The 24,545-nt window shown below is 45.1% G+C and overlaps 1 protein-coding gene across 1 annotated transcript in view; it reads left to right on the top strand.

The window, feature by feature from the left end:
- Positions 1-24,545, top strand: part of GCDH (glutaryl-CoA dehydrogenase) — a 57,821-nt gene that overhangs the window by 17,923 nt on the left and 15,353 nt on the right. The window contains exons 4-9 of the mRNA XM_068274303.1: positions 406-441; positions 3,113-3,253; positions 7,037-7,099; positions 9,227-9,397; positions 12,843-12,972; positions 15,656-15,872. Coding sequence (XP_068130404.1) covers positions 406-441; positions 3,113-3,253; positions 7,037-7,099; positions 9,227-9,397; positions 12,843-12,972; positions 15,656-15,872 — 758 coding nt within the window. The remainder of the gene's footprint in view (positions 1-405; positions 442-3,112; positions 3,254-7,036; positions 7,100-9,226; positions 9,398-12,842; positions 12,973-15,655; positions 15,873-24,545) is intronic.

The following is a 24,545-nucleotide window of genomic DNA, read 5'->3' as shown; positions in this document are numbered from 1 at the left end:
TCATGGGGGATTCTCAGTATTTACAGAACACACACCACACACACACACACACACACACACACACACCTACCTACCTACCTACCTCTGTTTGCTTACTACTCTGGCTGTTGGACTAAACAACCGCTGTTTTGTAAGTGTTTTTGGAAATAAAGAAACATCTGAGAATCCCCTATGAGAAGATGGGCCAGTCCAAAACCTGTCTGTTCTGTCAGATATCTACTACCTGCTGTAAGTGACAGCAAGATAGGAGAAAATACATTTATGGTGCATTTTACTCTGGGAGAAATGTACTTTGTATTGGTGTTTTCAAGCATTTTTTAATTTGACTACTTTTTTAATTTTTTTTTTTTTTTTTGCAATACTTTACTGAGAATTAATGTGTAACAAATTTGGTTTCACCTACAGATGTCAGTCAACAGAAGGCAAAGAAAACCACAAAATGTAAGTTTTGTTGTTAATCTGACAACGCTTCCATTGTTTCCAAAGATTGCATGTAGAATTTATGAGTGTTTGAATCCATAAAAAAAAGGTTTTAGTAAAATCTTAAAGGCCATGTCAATGATTTTTTTTTTGTCCACCACCCCAGCATATAAATAGCTCTGCCCCCTTTCCCCATGATGACCACTTAAAAAGAAACTTTAACCCAATCAGTAGCTGATACCCCCTTTCCCACAAGGAATATTTAGTTTTTCTCAAATAGATCATCAGGGACGTCTGTATGGCTGATATTGTGGGGAAATCCCTCCCACAGTGTGATGTCAGGACCATGGTCCTAACAGTTTGCTGTCTGTGGACCTCGTTGCATTGTGGGAAAAACAGCCGTTTCCAACTGCCAAGCAAGCAGTATCTCCCTCTGTGCATATAACTCTCAGTAAATGAACATTCCACAGAGATCACCTGGCAGGACTAAAGGTGTCGCCACTAGTGATACATTTCAAAATGTAAATCAGGGAGAGGAAATATTTTACTGTATAATGGGCAAACACTGACTAATCTTTAATTGAATATTGTAAAAAAAATACGCAATTGTATATATTATGTTATTCAGTTCCTCTTTATAAGGAATCTGAGACCTATAGAAGCTGCCATATTTATTTCCTTTTAAATAATGCCAGTTGCTGGCAGTCACTCACCTGAGACAAGCATGCAGCTAATCTTGTCATATTTCTCATAGACAACTGATCTGCATGCTTGTTCAGTGTCTATGGATAAAAGTATTAGAGGCAGAGCATCAGAAGGAAAGCCAGGCAATGTGCATAACAGTCCCCCAGTATACGGCATCGGCAGGGATTGCCGGATACATGTGCTTGCCGGTTGCTTGAGCAATCGGCTAAAAAGTCAGTCCTTTCCCTCCAAATACTTACCGAGCCTCCAGCGGCAATCAGAGTCCTCTCCCTCACTGCTCCCCTAGTGCCGGCTTCCGCGGATCATCAGCAGAAGTTGGCACTAGGGGAGCAGTGAGGTAGAGGAGTGGTCACTGATTGCCGCGGGCTCCTATGGATTAGGTGAGCGGTGCTGTCGCTGCTTGCATTTATTCAGGGATAGTGGAGGTGAACACAAGGGGGGGGACACAATAATTAGGGGTAGAACATCTACAAGGCGCTCCTGCACTATGGACGCCAGGGCTGTGGAGTCGGAGTCGTGGAGTCGGAGTCGTGGAGTCGGGCAATTTTGGGTGCCTGGAGTCGGGAAAAAATGCACCGACTCCGACTCCTAATGAATTTGTAACTGTAATTAAAATAGAAAATATGATAAAACGTTCTATTTCTCAGATAATAGTCATTAAAAATAATGTATATATACAGTAAAAGCTGTGCTTAGTCCACAAAAATGAAATAAACCAGTCAAAATTAGTTACTTGTGCTGCTTCAATAAAGCAGTCCCCGTATTTTTAAGGTCAGATAATCATATCTGATTGTGTCTGTATATATGATGTGTACACAGGAATCTCTTATATATACTAAATAACATCTATGCTGTAAGAATAAAGCCTGATGTGTAGCTGTGTCACTAATAGAGATGGTCAACGAGATGGAAATAATTCTGCATTGATGCTGATTTATGCAAATGTATGCACTCCCTTTGCTGATGAAATCAAATAATTTGATATGTTGTTAAAATTTGGTTTGGTGACTACAAATTAAAGGGTAACTGAGACGGATGAAAAGTAAAGTTTTATACATACCTGGGGCTTCCTCCAGCCCCCTTCAGGCTAATCAGTGCCTCGCTGTCCTCCACTACCCGGATCTTCTGCTGTGAGTCCTGGTAATTCAGCCAGTCAGCGCTGTCCGGCCGCATGCCGCTCCCACAGTCAGGAACATTCTGCACCTGCGCAATAGTGCTGCACAGGTGTAGTATGCTCCTGGCGGCGGAGTGTGTGCATGCGCACTACGCCCGACTGGCTCAAGTACCTGGACTCATAGCAGAAGATCCAGGTGGTGGAGGAAGACAACGAGGGACTGATTATCCTGAAGGCGGCTGGAGGAAGCCCCAGGTATGTATAAAACTTTAATTTCATCTGTCTCAGGTTTACTTTGTTACACAGTAGTACTATACTCTACATATGCACTCCCCACAGAGCTGCAGGGAATCCACTGAGAATGCTGTGCACATTGAACACAGAGGTGTTGTCTGTTTACAATCTCCTCATTCCCCTGCAGAGTACCTGCACATCATTCTTACATGTACCCACACTTACATTGCCTAGGGCCTGATAGATGTTCTTTGTTCCGGTTTGTACCTTTTACAAGTATTCTTACCAAGGACTAGTTTTAGTCTAAAGGGAATAAATATAGTAGTCTACATATCCTTCTCACTTCAGTTGTCTTGTAAAATTCCTAAGCGTTGGCAGTTAAGAGACGAATTTCATGTTACATACTTTTAATCAACAAAATTGTAATATGCAAATTAGAGGAGTCGGAGTCGGTGGAATCCTAAACTGAGGAGTCGGAGTCGGTGGATTTTTGGACCGACTCCACAGCCCTGATGGACGCACCAGGTTTAGTATATTTTTTTTCCCCTGGCTTTTGCCCTCTAAACCTAGGTGTGTCTTAAGGTCCAGAGCATCTTATATGCTGAAAACACGTTGGTTGTTTGTTTGTTTTTCTCCCAGCACAAACACAATTTGATTGGCGGGACGCGCTGTGTCTGGACTCCCAGTTGACGGAGGATGAGCTCATGATAAGAGACAGCTTCCGAGATTACTGCCAGGAGAGGCTGATGCCCCGCATCCTCATGGCCAATCGCAAGGAAGGTGGGTGTTACCAAAGGCTTCTCTGTGTCTCTGCTGCTACCGCTCAGACAAACAGGGTGAGTGAGCTTATCCTACACAGACCATAAATAAGAAAGTGATTGGATGTGGACAAATTAAAAACAAATCAGTATTAAAGAGACTATAAAGCCTAAATGACACATTCGACGGATCCCCTTCAGATAAAAAGTTATGACTTGCCATGTGCTTTTCTTTAAATTCTCCCTCTTATGTGCCGATTTCTAGCTCAGAGCTCCACCCCCATGCAGACGAGCGCCGTGGCACTCAGTATCTCCAATTCAGAGAGTGCTATAGGCTCGGCTGTATGGGGGCGGGGCTAGGTGCTGGAAGCCGGCCCATACAAGGCTTGTAGGGAGACTTGAAAGAAAAAGACACAGCAAGACCTCATAACTATTCATCAGAAGGGGATCCATCGAATGTGTAATTTAGGCTTTGTAGACTCTTTGAGCTCGATTCGCTAAACAGCGCTGCTGCAGCAGCACAAGTTAAAAACAACTTAGGAGCGGTATGCACGCTACATGTGGTCATGCTGTGTAGCGTGCCTTCCTTAGTTACGTGCAATGTTTACATAGCAACCTATGCTACTTTAACCACTTCATGATTCTGCGTACGCTTAAGTACGCCCCTGAATCCTGAAGTGGATTCCATGGAAACGGCCGCTCGTATGAGCGGCCGTTCCATGTCAGTTCACGGAGGGTGTCTCCGTGAACACCCTGCGAGCCTCCGATCGCGGCTCGCAGGGTAAATGTAAACACATGGGGAAGATCTTCCCCGCTGTTTACATATATGCTGCGCAGCAGCGCCATAGAGGAGATCGGCGATCCCCGGCCTCTGATTGGCCGGGGATCGCCGGCATCTGATAGGCTGAAGCCTATCCCATCAGGCGCAGGACGGAAATCCGTCCTGCGCCGCTCACAGGAGGAGGGAAAGGGAGGGAAGGGGAAGGAGGCCAGAAAGCGCTGCGGAGGGGGGCTTTGAAGAGCCCCCCCCCCCGCAAAGCGCAGCAAGCCGGCGGCGATCAGACCCCCCCAGCAGGACATCCCCCTAGTGGGGAAAAAAGGGGGGGAAGTCTGATCGCCCTGGCTGCTATCTGATCGGTGCTGCGGGCTGGAGAGCTCACGCAGCACCGATCAGCAAAAAAAGCCCTGGCACAGAAGTGGTTAAATGCCGGGTTCTGTGAAGTATAGCAACCACGCTACTTCACTAGTGCGGCCGCTACTACGTTAATTAACCTTCTTAGCGGTAATCACAAGTTCAGCTCGTGGTGGGGAAAAAACAAGCCAGGAGCGGCAACCCCGAGCTTACTTCGTTGTAGCCGCTGGGAGGTCTATGCAGAGTATAGCGCGCAGCAGGCGTTTATCACTCACCTCCCGGGGGATCCCGACTTCAGCTGCTATTCTTTCTCTCCTCCGTGGCTCTGCTTCCCCCTGGTGAGATCGCCATCTGTCGCCGTGACGACAGCCGGCAATCTCACCGTAGGGTTACATCACCACCCGGAGGACGGAGGGGAAACGGCAGCGCTGGATCCCAGGGAGGGGAGTGAGTTCTGGGGCTGCTGCAGATCTCCCTAGCAGCATGATTTTTTTTCAAGGTTTTAGGATCTAAAAGCATGCAAAAAAAATTGCACCGCATTTAGTCCCTAAAATCCGGAAAGAATCATAATGCTAAGGGGGTTAACAAAGTAGCAGCCGCGCTAGTAAAGTATCACTATCCCACTCCTACGTTGTTTTTAACTAGTGCTGTTTAGCGAATCAAGCCTTTTAACCCTTGCACACATAGCACTGCAAGAAACAATGCCAAACAAAATGGAGGATCTTAGTTCTCCAAAAATGATGCAGCATTCAAAAGTGTACAGCACAAGTATAGAGCGTTCCCATTGCTGTATACCGATCCTGTGCCCAGGCCTGTGGAGGCGGAGTCAGGAGCAGTTATTGGGTACCTGGACTCCAATTAAGCGCAGTTCATACTCCTTATAAAGTTCAATTGTTATGAAGAAATCCAGTGTATGAAACAACAAACGCGATGGAAACCCCCCGACCGCTTTCTTCCCCTAGTGTTTCCCCCTCCACCTACAGTCCTCTCAGTATTGTACAGCATAGTCCCTGGTATCTGGCACCAGCAGGGATCACCTGATGCTGGATACATGAGCTTGCCGGTTGAGCAACCGGATGAAATAGCGCAAACCTCCTCTGAAATACTCAGAGCCTCCAGTCTCCCTCTATCTCATCGCGGGCTTGGAGCGGCTTTCTAAAAGGCGGAGTGTCAGCTGACCTGCATCAGGTCATGTGACACTCTGGCTTCCACACACAGATCCCGGAAGCCGCTAGGAGCCCTGGAGGAGGCTCAGGGAGATTGCCAGCCATCGCTGGAGCCTCGGTAAGTATTTCACAGCCTGCTAGCTCCCACAGAAAGCCGCCCCCAAAGTGGTCCTTGTTATCCCCTCAGGCATGCCGGGTAGTTGAGATTTACGCTTTCCTGAATTCCAGATAACGGGGACTCTGCTGTATTAGTTTTGTATCCGGTTTCTATTATTCACTCATAAAATGTGTACATTTCCTGTCTAGTCCAGTCCTGTTCGCTTTGTATTAGTTTTGTATATGCTTCTATGGCTGTGTTCACACATAAAAGGTGTACATTTCTGGTCCAGTCAGGTAACACTGATGCAAAACTGACAGGACAGTACTGGACTGGACCAGAAATGTACAGATTTGTGTGTGAACCAAGCCTTAACCACTTTACCCCCCGCGGTACGAATTTCTCCGTCCCTTTTTTTCCCCCTAAAAACCAGGGACGGAGAAATTCGTACCTTCCGCGCTACCGCCGCTGTCTGCGCTCCCGCCGCTCGTGTGCGCTGCCGTCCGCTTGCCCGAGGATCAATGAACGGGAAAATCCATTCCCGTTCGTTGATCTAAGCCCCCACAATGATCCGCTGTTTCTATTAGAAACAGCGCGATCATTGTGATCTTCCCAGCCTCTTACTACTTCCTGTAAGCGTCCTTCCGGACGCTTACAGGTCGCATGTAAACAAACACACTGTGGCCATCTTGTGGCCAAATAGTAAAACTACACCCTAAAGCATTTTACATATACAAACACATACATTTTACACAATAAATTAACTCATTACCTCCCACACTCCCTAATTTATTTTTTTTTTTTTTTGCAATAATAATAATAATAAAAAATATACATAAAAAAAAAAACATAAATAGTTACCTTAGGGACTGAACTTTTTAAATATTTATGTCAAGAGGGTATAACACTGTTACTTTATAAACAATGGGCTTGTAATTAGGGATGGATGCAAAACTGAAAAAATGCACCTTTATTTCCAAATAAAATATTGGCGCCAAACATTGTGATAGGGACATAATTTAAACGGTTTTATAACCGGGACAAATGGGCAAATACATTTCATGGGTTTTAATTACAGTAGCATGCATTATTTAAAAACTATAATGGCCGAAAACTGAAAAATATTTTTTTTCCCACATTTTTTCCTATTTTCCCATTAAAACACATTTAGAATAAAATAATTCTTGGCATAATGTCCCACCTAAAAACCTAATTGGTGGCGAAAAAAACAAGTTCTAGTTCATTTCATTGCGATAAGTAATAATAAAGTTATAGACGAATGAATGGAAAGAGCGCTGAAAGGTGAAAATTGCTCTGGTGGTCAAGGGGTAAAACCCCTCAGTGGTGAAGTGGTTAATGTACCACATCAGAAATCGTAAACGTTAATCTTGTTTGTGTTCCTGTTTGCAGTGTTTGACCGCGAGGTTATGTCGGAGATGGGAGAGCTGGGCGTTTTGGGGTCTACTATTAAAGGTAATGAAATGCCAAGTCACATTCAAAGAAAAGGTTCCATTTTGGATAGATACCAGTAGATTTAAAGGAGAGCTGTCAGGACAGAGGTTTGCCACCAATGGGGATTTGCACTTAAAGGACAACTGAAGTGAGAGGGATGTGGAGGTTGCCTTATTTATTTCCATTTAAACAATACCAGTTACCTGGCTGTCCTGTAGATCCTCTGCCTGTAATACTTTTAGCCATAGACCCTGAACAAGCATGCAGCAGATCAGGCGTTTCTGACATTATTGTCAGATCTGACAAGACTAGCTGAATGCTTGTTTCTGGTGTGATTCAGACACTACTGCAGCCAAATAGATCAGCAGAACAGCCAGGCAACTGGTATTGTTTAAAAGGAAATAAATATAGCAGCCTCCATATACCTCTCACATCAGTTGTCCTTTAAAGTATGCCTTGCAGCAGGAAAAAAAAAGTGAGTTGACAAGCTGAATACACTGAAGTCCTTTACATTAGTCAAGGTCTATACATAAGTGATTTACTTATTAGTGTCCCTGCTTACTCTACATCCATCCTGCGTACTGTAAATACATCACCAGGGGTTGAAACAAAGAAGTGAAAACAAACCTCTTCTTTCTGACATTTAATTGTTTCAGAGGACATGCTAAGGTGACGTGCAGAACAGCAGACTTAAAGGGAACCTAAACTGAGAAGGATATGGATTTTTCCTTTTAAAATGATACCGGTTGCCTGACTCTCCTGCTGATCCTTTGTCTCTAATACTTTTAGTCACAGCCCCTCAACAAGCATGCAGATCATGTGCTCTGACTGATGTCAGATTGGATTAGCTGCATGCTTGTTTTAAGTGTGTGATTCAGCCACTACTACAGCCAAAGAGATCAGCAGGACTGCCAGGCAACTAGTATTGTTTAAAAAGAAACATCCATATCCCTCTCAGTTTAGGTTCCCTTTAAAGAGAACCTGAGATGAATAATAGAAAAAAAATAATCATACAGACTTGGGGCTTCCTCCAGCCCCCTGGAAGTCTGCTCTGTCCCTCGCCGCTGTGCTCCACCTCCGTTATGGCTCCCGGTAACTTCAGGAGTCAGGCATACTGAACATGCGCTGCCTGCTGCGGGAATGCAACAGGGGAGCGCACACGGTTTCATTGCACCTACACCGACTGGCCGAAGCTACCGGGAACCATAAGAGAGGATCCAGGAGGAGGAAGAGGACAGGGACAGAGCCATCAGGCCGAAGGGCGCTCGAGGAAGCCCCAGGTATGTATGAATGCCTAAAGACTTTAGACGTGCTAAGTAGGTTAGCACCGCTTTGTGAATCAAGCCCATAGGCTACAATGCACGCTTTTGTCATAAGAGGCAGAACATTTATATTGGGCTTTTCTCCTGACAGACTCTGGTGTGTATACATTTTTTTTTTCTTCCCTCATCTCAGGTTTCCTTTATTCCTTTTATTGTGGTGAAACCCCTCCCACAGGAAACTGTGAGGACCATGGTGCTGACAGTTTCTTGTCTGTGAACCTCGTGGCATTGTGGAAAATAGCTGTTCACAGCTGTTTTCAACTGCCAAAAAAAAGTAAGCAGCAGCTACTTCCACTGGCATCACCTGCCAGCAGTAAAAATGTCACCAAGTGATAAATGTCAGAATGTAAATCAGGGAGAGGAAAGATTTTACAATGGGCAAACACTGACTAAATCATTTTATAAATAATTATTGTACAAATTAAGCACTTTTTTTTAATAAATTATTTTCACTGGAGTTCCTCCAGGAACTCCAGTGAACATTTTAGTGTTGGCAGGTGATGTAGCTGCTGCGTGGTTTTTGGCAGTTGGAAACAGCTGTAAACAGCTATTTCCCACAATGCAGCAAGGTTCACAGACAGGAAACTGCCAAAAGTTCGAACTTTTCTTGTGGGAGGGTTTTCATCACAATATCAGCCATACAGAGCCCCCTGATGGTCTGTGAAAAGGAATAGATTTCTCATGTATAAGGGGGTATCAGCTACTGATTGGGATAAAGTTCAATTTTTGGTTGGAGTTTCTCTTTAAGTTCCTAAATGATGGCAAGTTTGTGGAAAAGCAGATAGGATGATGGATATCTAACGGCTCCCGTCTCCACTCATTACAGGTTACGGCTGCGCCGGGACTTCTTATGTGGCGTATGGACTTCTAGCGAGAGAGGTGGAGAGAGTTGACAGCAGCTACCGCTCAGTCATGAGTGTCCAGTCCTCACTGGTGATGCATCCTATCAACGCCTACGGGACAGAGGAGCAGAAGCAGAAATACCTTCCCAAACTGGGTGAGCCACGCTAGAGGTCACTACTTCTGGCTTAGGGTCCGTTTCCTCTACAAGCGCATCGCAATCAAAATGCAACCAATTCACGTCAATAGAGTAGTTACCATTGATGCAAATTTACTTATATGATCTGGTACAATGTGGCACAGGGAAATTACAGATAACATGCTGAAGTATTCCACAGCATACGATTCCCCCATTGCCGCATCCGGATATCTGGTCACTGGCCGGAAGTGCTTGCGGCTAAATGTGGCGCAATGGTCGCATCGCATCGCATCCATAACTCTAGCGGAAACGGGCCCTTACTTATTATCATTCACTGGCCATATATACGGAGTAACGTCTCTACTGCATACATGGGGTATCGGGATTGTGGACATATTTACCCTGCCATAGAGGTACACTGTATTCACAAAACATGTACGGTGCATCCACCCCGCAGTTCACATTATAGCCACTGTTGTGTATTGACAGCAGACTTCCTGTCAGTCGTGTTACCTCAGAGGGCAGAGGGACTTGCTTGCCATTTATGCAATACCGCTGCAGCTTAGTGTGAACCAAGCCTCCCTTTATTATTTCCTCCCACATCAAGACATGCGTATAGATCGGTTAGTATCTGCCTCTATAACATAACTGACATGGATTGATATGGCGCCAGTATTTCCCATGCCAGAGTACAAGTAAATAGTAAACAAAACAAGTGACATGGGCAGTGCAGATTATTACACAGCTAAGTGGCTTGCCTTGTACAGTGTAACCGTAAAGAGAAGTAGATATAGCGGAACCGAGATTCAGGAGAACAAGCAATCCCTGAGTGACCTGACATAGGAGGAATAGCTCTTACAGGTCATCACTCTGCAGTCTGTCTACATCTCACAGAATAAGGGCTCTGAGGGGTGTACATTTTTGAAAAGGGTATAAAACTGGTCCACCTTATAGGAATAGGACACGGGGTCCTTGTACACCATTGCCAGCCTACTGTGGTTTTATCATGCTTGCCTAGACAAGTTAAAGGACCACCTTTTGCAAAAAAAAAGTAAAATGTAAAATACATGTAATAACATACAAATAAGAAGTGTGTTTCTTCCACAGTAAAATTAACCATAGATTACTTTTCTCCCATGTTGCTGTCACTCACAGTAGGTAGTAGGAATCAGACAGAACCGAAAGGTTTTGGGCTAGTCTATATCATTATGGGGGATTCTCAGCATGGCTTTTATTCTTTATAAAGACTGTACCTAAAAAGGATGTATACATAGATGCGGGCCAGCCTCCCTGCTTGGCAGTTGGACGGAGCAACTGCCATTCGCTAAGTGCTTTTGGAGATAAAGAAACCCCCGAGGATCCCCCATGAGTAGATGGGTTAGCCTAAAACCTGTCATTTCTGTCAAATTTCTACTACCTACTGTAAGTGACAGCAACATAGGAGAAAAGTAATTTATGGCTCATTTTACTCTGGAAGAAATGTACTTCTTATTTGAATGCGTTTACATGCATTTTAAATATTACGATTTTCGCGATAGTGGTCCTTTAAGCAAAATAAACAGCCTTCAGCCACATACATAAACAATTAGGTTTTCCATAATGACCTTCCATTACCTAGACTTTTTGCTGTTATTAGAACTGAATTTATTAGAACTGAAAGGAATTGCTGTGTAATGCTAGGTACACACTGAGATTTCCTGGCAGATTTCCTGTCAGATCGATCATTTCCAACATGTCTGATTTGATTTCCGATCATTTTCTGATCGATTTCCAATAGCAGTGAAAGGAAAACAGTCGGAAATCGATTGGAAAATTGATCGGAAATCAGATTGGACATGTTGGAAATAATAATATTATTATTATTTTTTTTTATTTATATAGCGCCAACATATTCCGCAGCGCTTTACAAAGCACAATAAGACGCCAAGGGGAAATAGATACAACTAACAAATGTACAGCAGAGTTCCAAGCAGCATAAATATTGTTGCAAAAACAGTAAACATTAGGAGGATGACCCTGCCCTTGCGAGCTTACAATCTAATGGCAAGCTTACAATCGAATAGATCTGACAGTAAATCTGCCAGAAAATCTCATAGTGTGGACCTAGCATTAGGTACACATAATGCAATTGGTTGGCACACCAGGCTTCGCAAAAGCAAAGCGTAATTTTATTCCTCAGTTTATACGTCAAACACCATATGTTGACAATTGTTTCAGGGACGTGTAGGGTCCCCTTCCTCAGAACAGTGCAGACATACAATGTTAGAAGTCGTCATATGTCTGCACTGTTCTGAGGAAGGGGACCCTGCCTCGCCCCAAAACAATTGACAACAAATTAGGATTTGTTTTTGACAAGCCTGGTGTGCTTACCAGCGATGGGATTCCGAGTAGGAAGCCATTCGATTCCGGCATTAAAATGAGGCTTAATTGCCCCAGGTGTGAGCACGGGAGACAGGGGGTTACTTACCCAGAAGTCAGTTTGGCTTCTATGCGTATCACTCCACTCAACCTATGGGACGCGATGCAAGACTCACTACTGCACTTCCCCCTTCCGGCTTCAAGCATGCAGATTCGCTCTAGTGGAAACGGGCCCTAGTTGTGGAGAGAGTAGAGGAGCTGTAGTAGCTGCCCCGGGGCACAGCATACTGAGGATCATGAGCGGAACTTCACCCTTTTTACTGTCAATGTTTTGGGAATGAGTTACCTGGTTCCAGCTCTGTTCCTAGAAATCAAGGTTGAGCGGACATCATACTGATTTTTCTGATACTGAGGATCCCATGAATTAAAGGAGGCGGCAGCCCTTCCGTGCAGATCCCAGCCAGCCCGGTAAATAAATTATTGAGCTGTGTGCATTGCATGTAGGGTATGGGCAAGGGGGCGGAGCCAGAGCCGTAAAAGAATAACCGAGCTGCCTGGAATCATTTCATTCCGGGTACTGGTCACTGTGTGACGGTCACTTCTAGTTCTGACCGACCAGAACCCGAAGTGGCCAGACTTCGGGTTCTGGCCATAACATATACTGTATATTGTCTGTGTACATGTGCGCCCATACTGCACATGCGCAAGTATGCTTTGTGGCTGCCCAGTCGTACATAACTGGACATGCACAGCTTTTTCCTCCGTGCTGTTGGGTAGTTGCTGAACATACTTGTGCATGCGCAGAACGACCATGCTTGTACGCGGTGAGGAGCCAGACCAGGAAGAGCATTAGGGCCCCGGCCAGGAGGTAATGAAAAGACTCTGAGGCATCCAGAGGCTTCCCTATACTTGGGTTAGTTTTTATTTTTTCAGCTTTTATTTTGAAACAGGTTTGTGTTAAGGGAGCAGCATTTTTTTATTTATTTATTTTATGGCAAGAGAAAAGTGCCAATTAAACTGTGGGAATGAACAATGCTGACTTGTTCCCCTGATTCACAGGAAGTGTGAATAGTAACATTGTAACAATCCTGTGTTTTCCCTGCAGCCAGAGGAGAGATGGTGGGCTGTTTTGGCCTCACAGAACCCAATCACGGAAGTGACCCGGCTGGGATGGAGACCAGAGCGAAGTACAACCCCTCCAGCAAAACCTACACCCTGAACGGATCCAAAACCTGGTACTGTCACCTCCACTATGGATGCATCACCAAGCCAGCAAGATGGGGAAATACAGTGTGATAGGCTGATAGCTGTCCAATCAGGTTACAGCTTGCAAAGAGGGAAGCACAACATGAACAGGCTCTTCAGCTCAATCCTAGCTAGAGTCTCTTCCATCTTTCTCAAAGTGTAGCTAAAAGGAACCTGAGGTGAGAGACTTATGCTAGGTACTCACAATATAATGTTCTAGCTGATTTACCTGCCAGATCAATTTTTTTTCAACATGTCCGATCTGAATTGCGATCCATTTTGTGATCGATTTCCATAGAAATGATCGGAAAATTGATCGAAATTCAGATTGGAGATGTTGGAAATAATCGATCTGGCAGGTAAATCTACCAGAAAATTGTATCGTGTGTACCTAGCATAACGGAAGCTGCAATATTTATTTCCTTTTAAAACAATGCTGGTTGCCTGGCAGTCCTGCTGATCTTTCAGAATCACACATGCAGCTAATCTTGTTAGATTTGCCATGGATATCTGATCTGCATGCTTGTTCAAAGTATTAGAGACAGAGGATCAGCAGGACAGCCAGGCAATGTGCGTTATTTAAAAGGAAATAAACATGTCAGCCTCCATATCCCTCTCACCTCGGGTTCCCTTTAAAGACCTCTCTTGGTTTAGAGGTTTGCAGATTTATGGAAGGTGGCATCACTGCAACTTGCTGTCCTATGCAGTGAACGTTCCACAGTGGAACTTATGCTGCAGTAAATAAAATGACTGCAGTCTCCCCCTAGAGGTCACATCAGTACTTTGAGGTGTCGTGTACTAGAAGAGACCACACTAACTTACTGCTGCCATTTATTAACTACATGAAGATTTTTTTTCCTGCCTGAACTAGTCTGTATTGACTTAAAGGACAACTGAAGTGAGAGGAATATGAAGGCTGCCATATTTATTTACTTTTAAACAATACCAGTTGCCTGGCAGTTCTACTGGTCTATTTGGCTCCAGTAGTGTCTGAATCACAACCCTGAAACTAGCATGCAGCTAATCTTGGTAATATAAGAGTGGACAGAGGCGCCAGCAGGATAAAAGGTTCTAAATGGCTTAAAATCCCTCAGGAGGTGGTGGTGGACTCGCCTCCCGAAGCAGACAAGATACCGTCAGTTTTATGAGAACAGGTTTATTAATATACTCCAAAACAAACAGTGCAATGCGTTTCACGGGTATGTTCCTACTTCCTCAGGCAATAAACAGATAGAGGCGCTATTCGTGTCTTGAGACTATACTGTGTACTCTTATCTGTTTATTGCCTGAGGAAGCGGGAACATACCCGTGAAACGCGTTGCACTGTTTGTTTTGGAGTATATTAATAAACCTGTTGTCATAAACCTGACGGTATCTTGTCTGCTTCGTGGAGGTGAGTCCACCACCACCTCCTGAGGGATTTTAAGCCTTTTAGAACCTTTTATCCTGCTGGCACCTCTGTTCACTCTTATGCTGGATCCACACGGTGCGTTCGCGCACTCGATTTCCCGCTCGATTCCGTCGATTCGTTTATTTCCAACATGTCCGATTTGGATTTCGATGGATCGTTAGGTCGATTCGCATGCAAAGTATGCCAAATCGACCTAACGATCCATCGAAATCCAAATCGGACATGTTGGAAATAAACGAATCGACGGAATCGAGCGGGAAATCGAGTGCGCGAACGCACCGTGTGCATCCAGCATTACATTACCAATATCCACCCCTGGTGGAAGGGTTGATCTCCATCTTTTCCTTATCTACAGAGAGCGACGTTTAATCCTGAGTGGGGACAGGTCTAATCTCCTCACCTGCCTACACAGTGGTTACCTAGGAGGTAACCCACGTTTGTGAGTATATACATTATATACTTTTCATTTCCAACTCCTTGTTTTGCATACTACACTATATTGGGCTCTCGGTATTTCTTTTGTCTTTATCGATGCAGCTAATCTTGTCAGATCTGACAAGATAATAATCAGTTTAGGCTAAGCAGTCTATAGATATAGGAAGTGTTTCTGGTGCTAAAACCAGGAAAATTACCGTAAAAGTTGGTATCCTGAATAATTGACTGCATTCTACTATATGCCTCTTTAACAAAGGCGTACACTGGAAGAGGATATGCTGCAGTACAGAAGGATTAGCACAAATGCAACAAACCTGAAGTGAAAATGCACGTCTGAGATAATGAATTGTATGTGTACTACAGCTAAGTAGCAAAGACAAGAGTCTCATTGTTTTCCAGTACAGGAAGAGTTAAAAAAACTTCAACTGTCATCTATTCAAAAGAGCTTCTCTGAGCTTTTCCACCCACTGGGTTGAATACAGTCCTGTTTTCTGAAGCACTTAAACAGCCAAGAAACAGCGAGACAGCTTGAGATAAGGCTTTACTGCAGGAAAGTTCAAAGGGTTATTATTTCTGCTTTGCTTTATAGTTTAAAGGACCGAGTGTGGATTCTAAATTGCAAATATGACAGAATCATGCAATGTTATAAATAAAGCTGTACTACTGAAAATAAACATACAAGACTTTTATTTGCTACTAATGTTCTATTCCCTATCCGTAGTACACATCAATTTATTATATCATACTTTTTTTTTTTTCCCCCGCTGCAGGGTTGCTTTATTTAGATTCACATAATATGTTTATTTTCTGTCCACTCCTTTGTATAGGATCACCAACTCCCCCATCGCAGACCTGTGTTTGGTGTGGGCAGTGTGTGAGGATGGCAGAGTCCGAGGCTTCCTCATAGAGAGAGGAACCAAGGGTCTCTCCACACCCAAAATAGAGGGCAAGTTCTCCCTGCGAGCTTCTACCACCGGCATGATCCTGATGGAAGATGTGGAGATACCAGAGGAGAACCTTCTGCCTAACATATCCGGCATGGGGGTAAGACTTCCTACACTCTCTACTCATTGCACTGATCACACTAAAGGTGGCCACACACCATACAATTTTTTATATATTTGTTCAATTTAAGAATTGCAATCAATTTTTCTGACTGATTGTAACATTTCAAAAATCTGACCAATGTACCACACATATATGTTCAATTTTTTCCCCAATTATGATAAAAATGATTGGAAACTCTGACAAAATTGCTAGGGTGTATATATTAATAAATTGACAATCTAACACACACCATACAATCTTTAGAAAGATTGAAGAAAAATATCAGGCATTCCGGATTGATAAAAAGCAAAGAAAACGGGAAATCCGATCAGATTTTTCACTCGAATGAAAAAAAAAAAAGCTTGCGATTTTTGAATTGCCGTAAAATCGGATCATTTTATTGTATGGAAAGCCGGTAGTGCTGTTAGTTTTTGCCACCAAGCTTTGTGAGATCCCTAAAAGCTCTTCTGACCCTGTGAAGACGGAGAATAATCTATGGGGATCACCAGAGTGGGAACATGGGTGCAGCTGCAAAACCTTACCCTATTCAAAATGAAGTGCTACTAGAGAAGAAGAGTGTTCAGTCCATACCGGGGGCATATTATTATTTATATGGCGCCAACATCTCCCGTAGCGTTGTACATAGTACAAAGCCAATAGTGGGGAGAGTAGATACATGAGATGTTTACAACTCTGTATAATCAGGACATCCAAGACATTAGGGAAGGAGACAAGGGGTTAGCAAACAAGGGAGTGAACCTCCAATGCTACCTTTAGCAAATTATAGGCTTGCCTGAACAGGTGTGTTTTCAGAGTGCGTTTGAAGGTTTCCAGACTCAGAGCATGACGGATTGGCTGTGGGAGAGAGTTCCAAAGGAGAGATGATGCACATGAGAAGTCCTGGATACGGGAGTGAGAGGAGGTGACCCAGCTAAGACAAGTGGGTCCCCTGGGGGGAGTAAGGTTTCCAGGTGGGATGGTATCTGGGGATTAATGAGGACATTTAAAGAGACTCCGTAACAAAAATTGCATCCTGTTTTTTATCATCCTACAAGTTCCAAAAGCTATTCTAATGTGTTCTGGCTTACTGCAGCACTTTCTACTATAACCATCTCTGTAATAAATCAATGTATCTTTCACTTGTCAGCCTGTGTCTGGAAGGCTGCCAAGTTCTTCAGTGTTGTGGTTCTGTGCTGAATCTCCCCCCTCCAGGCCCCTCTCTGCACACTGCCTGTGTGTTATTTAGATTATGGCAGATTCTCTCTTATCTTTTACAAGCTGGATAAATCGTCCTCTGAGCTGGCTGGGCTTTCACATACTGAGGATTACAGACAAGGGCAAAGCTGTTTGCAAGAAGAAAAGAGCAGCCTGAAACTTCAGTGCATGAGAGCAGAAGGGGGAAAGAAACACACAATGATCTCTTGAGATACAAAAGGAAGGGTGTATACAGCCTGCTTGTGTATGGATGTATTTTCTATGTGTGGACATGCTGTACATCAACCTACTTCCTGTTTTGGTGGCCATTTTGTTTGTTAATAAACAAACTTTTTAAAACTGTTTTTAACCACTTTTAACCACTTGAGGACCGCCCCCAGCCGATGGGCGGCGGCAAAGACCGGGCCCAAACGACCGCAATACGCCCATCGGCGGGGGCGGCATCAGCGGTGGCTGTGCGGCGATCGCGTCATCAATGACGCGATCGCCGCCGGCAATAGGCTCCGCCCACTGCACGGAAACCCGCCGGCCAATTAGCAGCGCCGGCGGGTTTCAAATGCGGCGATCCGGCCAATCAGAGGAGTATAATACACTTTGTTATTGTAACAAAGTGTATTATACTGGCTGCCTCCTCCGCTGATGGTCACTCGTCGTGCGACCATCAGAGAGGACAGCAGCCTTGCAGCTAAGTGTAACACAACACATTTTCACCCACACAGACCCCCCGATCGCCCACCCCAGCCCTCAGAACCCCCCTGACCACCCCAGCACACCAGCATCTGCACCCCACCACCCACCTAAAAACCCATCAATCACTCCCTGTCACTATCTAGGGACGCTATCCCCTAGGTTAGGTCCCTAACTGCCTCCTAGGGTCCCCTGATCACCCCCCCTACCCTCAGATCCCCCCCAGACCCCCCTCCCAGACCACCCCCCTGTATGCTGTATACAGCTATATAGCTGTCTTACCCACTGATCACCTGTCTATCACCCATCTATCACCCCTTGTCACCACCACCCATCAGCGCAGACCCTAAACTGTCCCTTGGGGGCACCTGATCACCCACCCAGACCCTCAGATTGCCCTCAGACCCCCCCCTCCTGATAACCTCCCCAGTGCATTGTTTACATCTATTCTCCCCTGTAATCCCTCACTGATCTCCTATCGTCACCCCCTGTGTCTGCCACCCACCAGATCAGGACCCAGTCTGCCCCGTGCGGGCACCTAATCAACCCCCCACACCCTTAGATCGCCCTCAGCCCCCCTTCCCCCCCCCCAATCACCTTCCCGGTGCATTGTATTTGATTGTGCTGCAATTGTATTTGATTGTGCTGACATTCAATTTCATTGTGCTGACATTCAATTTTATTGTGCTGTAATTGTATTTGATTGTCCCGTGATTTTTTTTGATTGTCCCGTGATTGCCCTGTGATTGCCCTTTGATTGGCCTGTGATAGTCTTTGATTGTCCCGTGATCGGCTTTGATTGTCCCGTGATCGGCTTTGATTGTCCCGTGATCGGCTTTGATTGTCCCGTGATCGGCTTTGATTGCCCTGTGATTGGCCTGTGATCAGCTTTGATTGTGTCGTGATTGGTTCGATTGCCCTGTGATTGGCCTGTGATTGGCCTGTGATTTGCTTTGATTGGCCTGTGATCGGCTTTGATTGTGTCGTGATTGGTTTGATTGCCCTGTGATTGACTTTGATTGTCCCGGGAATTGAGTGCCCCGTGATTGGCCTGCGATTGCCCTGTGATTGCCTTTGATTGTCCTGTGATTGTTTCTGATTGCCTCCGATTCCCCACTCGCCACCACCCCCCTGTCACTATCCAAGTGATCTAAAAACAGTGAAAACTGTCACTTTTTTAGTATCACTAGTGTTAGCAGTTAGGCCAGTTAGCTAGGCCCCTTTGTAAGTGTCAGTTAGTGCTCAGCCCACTGCACCACAGTCACTAATTAGCGTCATCACTGTCGCTAATCAACATTGGTACTATATAGTATCTGTAAGTGATCATTACTGATCGCAGTCAGATCTATTAGGGTCACTAGGATCCACAAAAAAAAACGCAGTGTTTGCCCGATCAGGCCTGATCGTTCGCCTGCACTTGCGTTCAGCCCGCCCCACCGCAGTGACAGAATTTTTTTTCTGATCACTGCAAAAAACACTGTACAATAGCTGTGGCACTGTAAACCTCAGTTTTGATTTATTTTTTTTATCAAAACTCAGTGAGCACAGCTTTCTACCTCTCAAATACTCCCTTTTGCTAGGTAGGTGCTCTTTTTTCTGCGTAGTCTCAGAGGAATACCCCCTAAATTTAGCAGCCCACCATGGCAAGAAAGGGGTATTCCGATGATGAGGTTCTCAGATACATGGCCCAGTCGGATAAGGACGATTGGGACGCCTCATTCGACGAATCTTCCGGGTCAGAGTTTGAACCTGAATTGAGCAGTGGCTCACTGACCGATAGTGATGACGAGGTTGAGGTCCCGGCTAAAGCCAGGCGTACCACACCCCATGTTGTTGGACCGCAGGTGGCGCAGGATCAGCCTCAAGGGCAGCAGAGTGGTGTTCGTGCTGGTCTGAGATTTCATGGTGGGCCAGGCACCAGCAGCACAACATCTCCTGGACCTAGCACCAGTACTTCCGTAGACCCTGGTGAAGTGGCGAGCACCAGCATGGAAGTTGAAACTGGTTCGGTGGCACGTGCAGTAAGATCCCAGTCGCAGCCACCAAGAAGACGGGCCCGTACTACCCCTAATTTACCAGAGGTGCTGGCAAACCCAAATTGGCAATCCCCTGATTCCGCCGCACCCGTACTTCCCCCTTTCACCGCCCAGTCTGGAGTCCAGGTGGAGACAGATAATCTAGGATCGGCCCTAGACTTTTTCTATCTGTTCTTCACCCAGGATCTCTTGGACTTAATTGTGGCAGAGACCAACCGTAAGGCCACACAATATATAACCGCCAATCCGGAAAAGTACCTTGCCCAGCCTTTTCGGTGGAAACCAGTCCAAGTTTCCGAAATGAAAATTTTTTTGGGCCTTCTCCTTCACACGGGACTAGTAAAGCAGAATGTGTTGCGGTCTTATTGGTCTACGGACCCAGCACATCATGTTCCCCTGTACTCTGCTGCCATGTCCAGGACACGATTTGAGAACATCCTGCGCTTCCTGCACTTCAATGACAACGAAACCTGTCATCGAAGTGACCACCCTGCTTTTGCCCGGCTCCACAAAATTCGACCCCTCATAGACCACCTGTCATCCAGATTTGCAGATGCTTATACCCCTGACCAGGACATCTGCGTAGACGAGTCCCTCATACGCTTTACCGGGCGCCTTCGCATCAAACAGTACATCCCAAACAAGCGCGCCCGGTATGGGGTGAAACTGTATAAGCTCTGTGAAAGGGCGACAGGCTATACATCTTATTTTAGGGTCTATGAGGGAAAAGACTCAAAATTGGAGCCGGTCGGATGCCCTGACTACCTGGGGAGCAGTGGAAAGGTTGTGTGGGACTTGGTGTCACCCTTGTTCCAGAAGGGGTACCATCTTTTTGTGGACAATTATTACACAAGTGTGGCCCTCTTTCAGCACTTAAAAATAGAAAAAATCCGATGCTGTGGCACCGTGCGGCATAGTCGCCGGGGCTTCCCCCAACGGCTCATTACCACCAGACTTCAACGGGGGCAGAGGGCCGCCTTGTGTGCTGACGACCTGCTCGCGGTGAAATGGAAGGACAAGAGGGAGGTTTACTTCCTGTCCACCATTCACGCAGATACGACAGTTGAAATTCAACGGCGAACTAAGGTCATTGAAAAACCCCTTGTCGTCCACGAGTATAATACTAACATGGGAGGGGTGGACTTCAATGACCAAAGGTTAGCGCCCTATTTAGTTGCCCGAAAAACAAGACGCTGGTATAAAAAAGTGTCTTTTTACCTCATTCAATTGGCAATTTACAACAGCTTTGTTCTCTACAGTAAGGCTGGGAGAACTGGCTCGTTTATTCAATTTAATAAACAGATCGTGATGGAACTCCTGTATCCAGGAGGTGCCGTGGCCCAACCCCAAGATGCAACTAGCCGGCTGCATGGAAGGCATTACGCCTATCCAATTCCGACTACCCCAGGTCAACGAATCCGAAGAAAACGCTGTCGTGTCTGCAGCAGGGCTGGAATAAGGCGTGACACCACTGTTTATTGTCCCACCTGTCCTGACCAGCCTGGCCTATGCCTAGGGGAGTGTTTTGAGAGGTACCACGAGCAGGTACACTATTAGAGAGTAGGGAACTCCACACACAGCGGTAGGCACACAAGGGTCTCTCAGTGCTATTTCACACTGCTGCGATGCGTTAGGGCAAAATGCCTAGCAAAAGTCACACTTTGCGGTCCCCCCCTACGCCGGAAGTGCTTGACTTAACGCTAGTGCATGCCTACGTTACTGCGTGGCTTCTGTGGCAATATCGATCGGCGCGGAAGTCATGTTAGTCTATGGCGACGCAGTTCATTACTAGGCCCAATGCTACTCTTGTGGTATTGCCTGAAGGTCTGTTTTGGACGATACGGTGCGGCGGGCTCGACCCACCGGATATGTCAATATGCAGTGTGAAACCAAACATCGGGTTTCCAGAGACCCTAATACACAGGGCTGCCAGAAACCTCTCCTTTCACTTGGGACAAATTGCGTAATGTATTTCGCCACAACTCTGTGCAATTTGCACTTCGCACATTGTTCCATGGGGGAGGAGAGGTTTGTCCTCGGGAGGTAAGTTAAAAAAAAACAAAAAACAGGTAAGCAAAGAAGTTAATGTTTGGTTTGCAATGTTAAGTTTTTTATTAAAAAAGTTCAAAGGTTATTAATGTTAATGAAGTAATTGCTTTGCTGCTTGCTTGTTTTTTGGGGTTTTTTTTCTCTTTTTCCATCCAATAACCTTCCAGGTGGACCGAGCGAACGACTAACCAGCTGCAGCACTGATGGTGCATCCTGACAGAACGTTGCGCGTCTGTCAGCTTACACACAAGTCGGTGCATGCAGCGCTGCAGGACGAGATTTCTCCTCCGCAGTCAAAAAGATACGTTTGCCGAGGCATATGGGCCGAGGAGTGGTGTTGGGGATTCATATGCTTTGGCAAACACTTTGTATCAAAAAAGAACTCTGGCAATGATTTGTTCATCCACATCGATCGGTGTGAATGGATAAATCAGGTTTGCCAGGGCATACGAGCTGGTGGGTTTGGATTTTTGGGGCGGCAGCTCCTATGTCCTGGCAGACGCCTTCCCCTCCTTTTTGTATTGTTTTGTCTTTTTTTCTTCTCTCTTTTTTTCTATCCAGACCAACCAATCAGCTGCAGCACTGATGGTGCATCCTGACAGAACATTGCGCGTCTGTCAGCTTACACACAAGTCGGTGCATGCAGCGCTGCAGGACGAGATTTCTCCTCCGCAGTCAAAAAGATACGTTTGCCGAGGCATATGGGCCGAGGAGTGGTGTTGGGGATTCATATGCTTTGGCAAACACTTTGTATCAAAAAAGAACTCTGGCAATGATTTGTTCATCCACATCGATCGGTGTGAATGGATAAATCAGGTTTGCCAGGGCATACGAGCTGGTGGGTTTGGATTTTTGGGGCGGCAGCTCCTATGTCCTGGCAGACGCCTTCCTCCCTCTTTTTTTTTTTTTTTCAAAATTTTTTGGCAGATATTTTTTCATCCACATTGATTGATTGTTTGACGTTCATTTTTCCTTTCAGCCCACAGTGCATTACCCTTATGCCCAATATAAGGAGTATAGCAGAAACTCCTAATACTGGCCATACATGTAATGATTGCAGAGACCCTAAAATGCCAGGACAGACCCCACGAATGATGCCATTTTGGAAAGAGGACACCCCAAAGTATTCCGTGAGGTGCATGGTGAGTTCATAGAATGTTTTATTTTTTGTCACAAGTTAGCAGAAATTGTGGTTTTGTGTTTTTTTTTTTTTTCACAAAATGTCATTTTCCGCTAACTTGTGACAAAAAATAAAATTTTCTATGAACTCACCATGGCCCTCATGGAATACCTTAGCGTGTATTCTTTCCAAAATGGGGTCATTTGTGGGGTTTGTTAACTGTCCTGGCAAGTGGGCGGGGTGCTAAATTTTGAGCACCCCTGTAAAGCCTAAAGGTACTCATTGGACTCTGGGCCCCTTAGCGCAGTTAGGGTGCAAAAAAGTGCCACACATGTGGTATCGCCGTACTCGGGAGAAGTAGTACAATGCGTTTTGGGGTGTATTTTTACACATACCCATGCTGGGTGGGAGAAATACCTCTGTAAATGACAATCTTTTTTGATTTTTTTACACACAATTGTCCATTTACAGAGTTATTTCTCCCACCCAGCATGGGTATGTGTAAAAATACACCCCAAAACACATTGTACTACTTCTCCCGAGTACGGCGATACCACATGTGTGGCACTTTTTTGCACCCTAACTGCGCTAAAGGGCCCAAAGTCCAATGAGCATCTTTAGGATTTCACAGGTCATTTTGCGGAATTTGATTTCCAGACTACTCCTCACGGTTTAGGGCCCCTAAAATGCCAGGGCAGTATAGGAACCCCACAAATGACCCCATTTTAGAAAGAAGACACCCCAAGGTATTCCGTTAGGAGTATGGTAAGTTCATAGAAGATTTTATTTTTTGTCAAAAGTTAGCGGAAAATTGATTTTTATTGTTTTTTTCACAAAGTGTCATTTTCCACTAACTTGTGACAAAAAATAAAATCTTCTATGAACTCACCATACTCCTAACGGAATACCTTGGGGTGTCTTCTTTCTAAAATGGGGTCATTTGTGGGGTTCCTATACTGCCCTGGCATTTTAGGGGCCCTAAACCGTGAGGAGTAGTCTGGAAATCAAATTCCGCAAAATGACCTGTGAAATCCTAAAGATACTCATTGGACTTTGGGCCCTTTAGCGCAGTTAGGGTGCAAAAAAGTGCCACACATGTGGTATTGCCGTACTCGGGAGGAGTAGTATAATGTGTTTTGGGGTGTATTTTTACACATACCCATGCTGGGTGGGAGAAATATCTCTGTAAATGACAATCTTTTGATTTTTTTACACACAATTGTCCATTTACAGAGTTATTTCTCCCACCCAGCATGGGTATGTGTAAAAATACACCCCAAAACACATTGTACTACTTCTCCCGAGTACGGCGATATCACGTGTGGCACTTTTTTGCACCCTAACTGCGCTAAAGGGCCCAAAGTCCAATGAGTATCTTTAGGATTTCACAGGTCATTTTGCGGAATTTGATTTCCAGACTACTCCTCACGGTTTAGGGCCCCTAAAATGCCAGGGCAGTATAGGAACCCCACAAATGACCCCATTTTAGAAAGAAGACACCCCAAGGTATTCCGTTAGGAGTATGGTAAGTTCATAGAAGATTTTATTTTTTGTCAAAAGTTA

This window comes from Hyperolius riggenbachi, chromosome 3 (genome assembly GCF_040937935.1).
Source record: "Hyperolius riggenbachi isolate aHypRig1 chromosome 3, aHypRig1.pri, whole genome shotgun sequence".
NCBI classification, from domain to species: Eukaryota; Metazoa; Chordata; class Amphibia; order Anura; family Hyperoliidae; genus Hyperolius; species Hyperolius riggenbachi.
The sequence above is the reverse complement of the archived record's forward strand: the minus strand, read 5'-3'. Positions and strand labels throughout refer to the sequence as shown.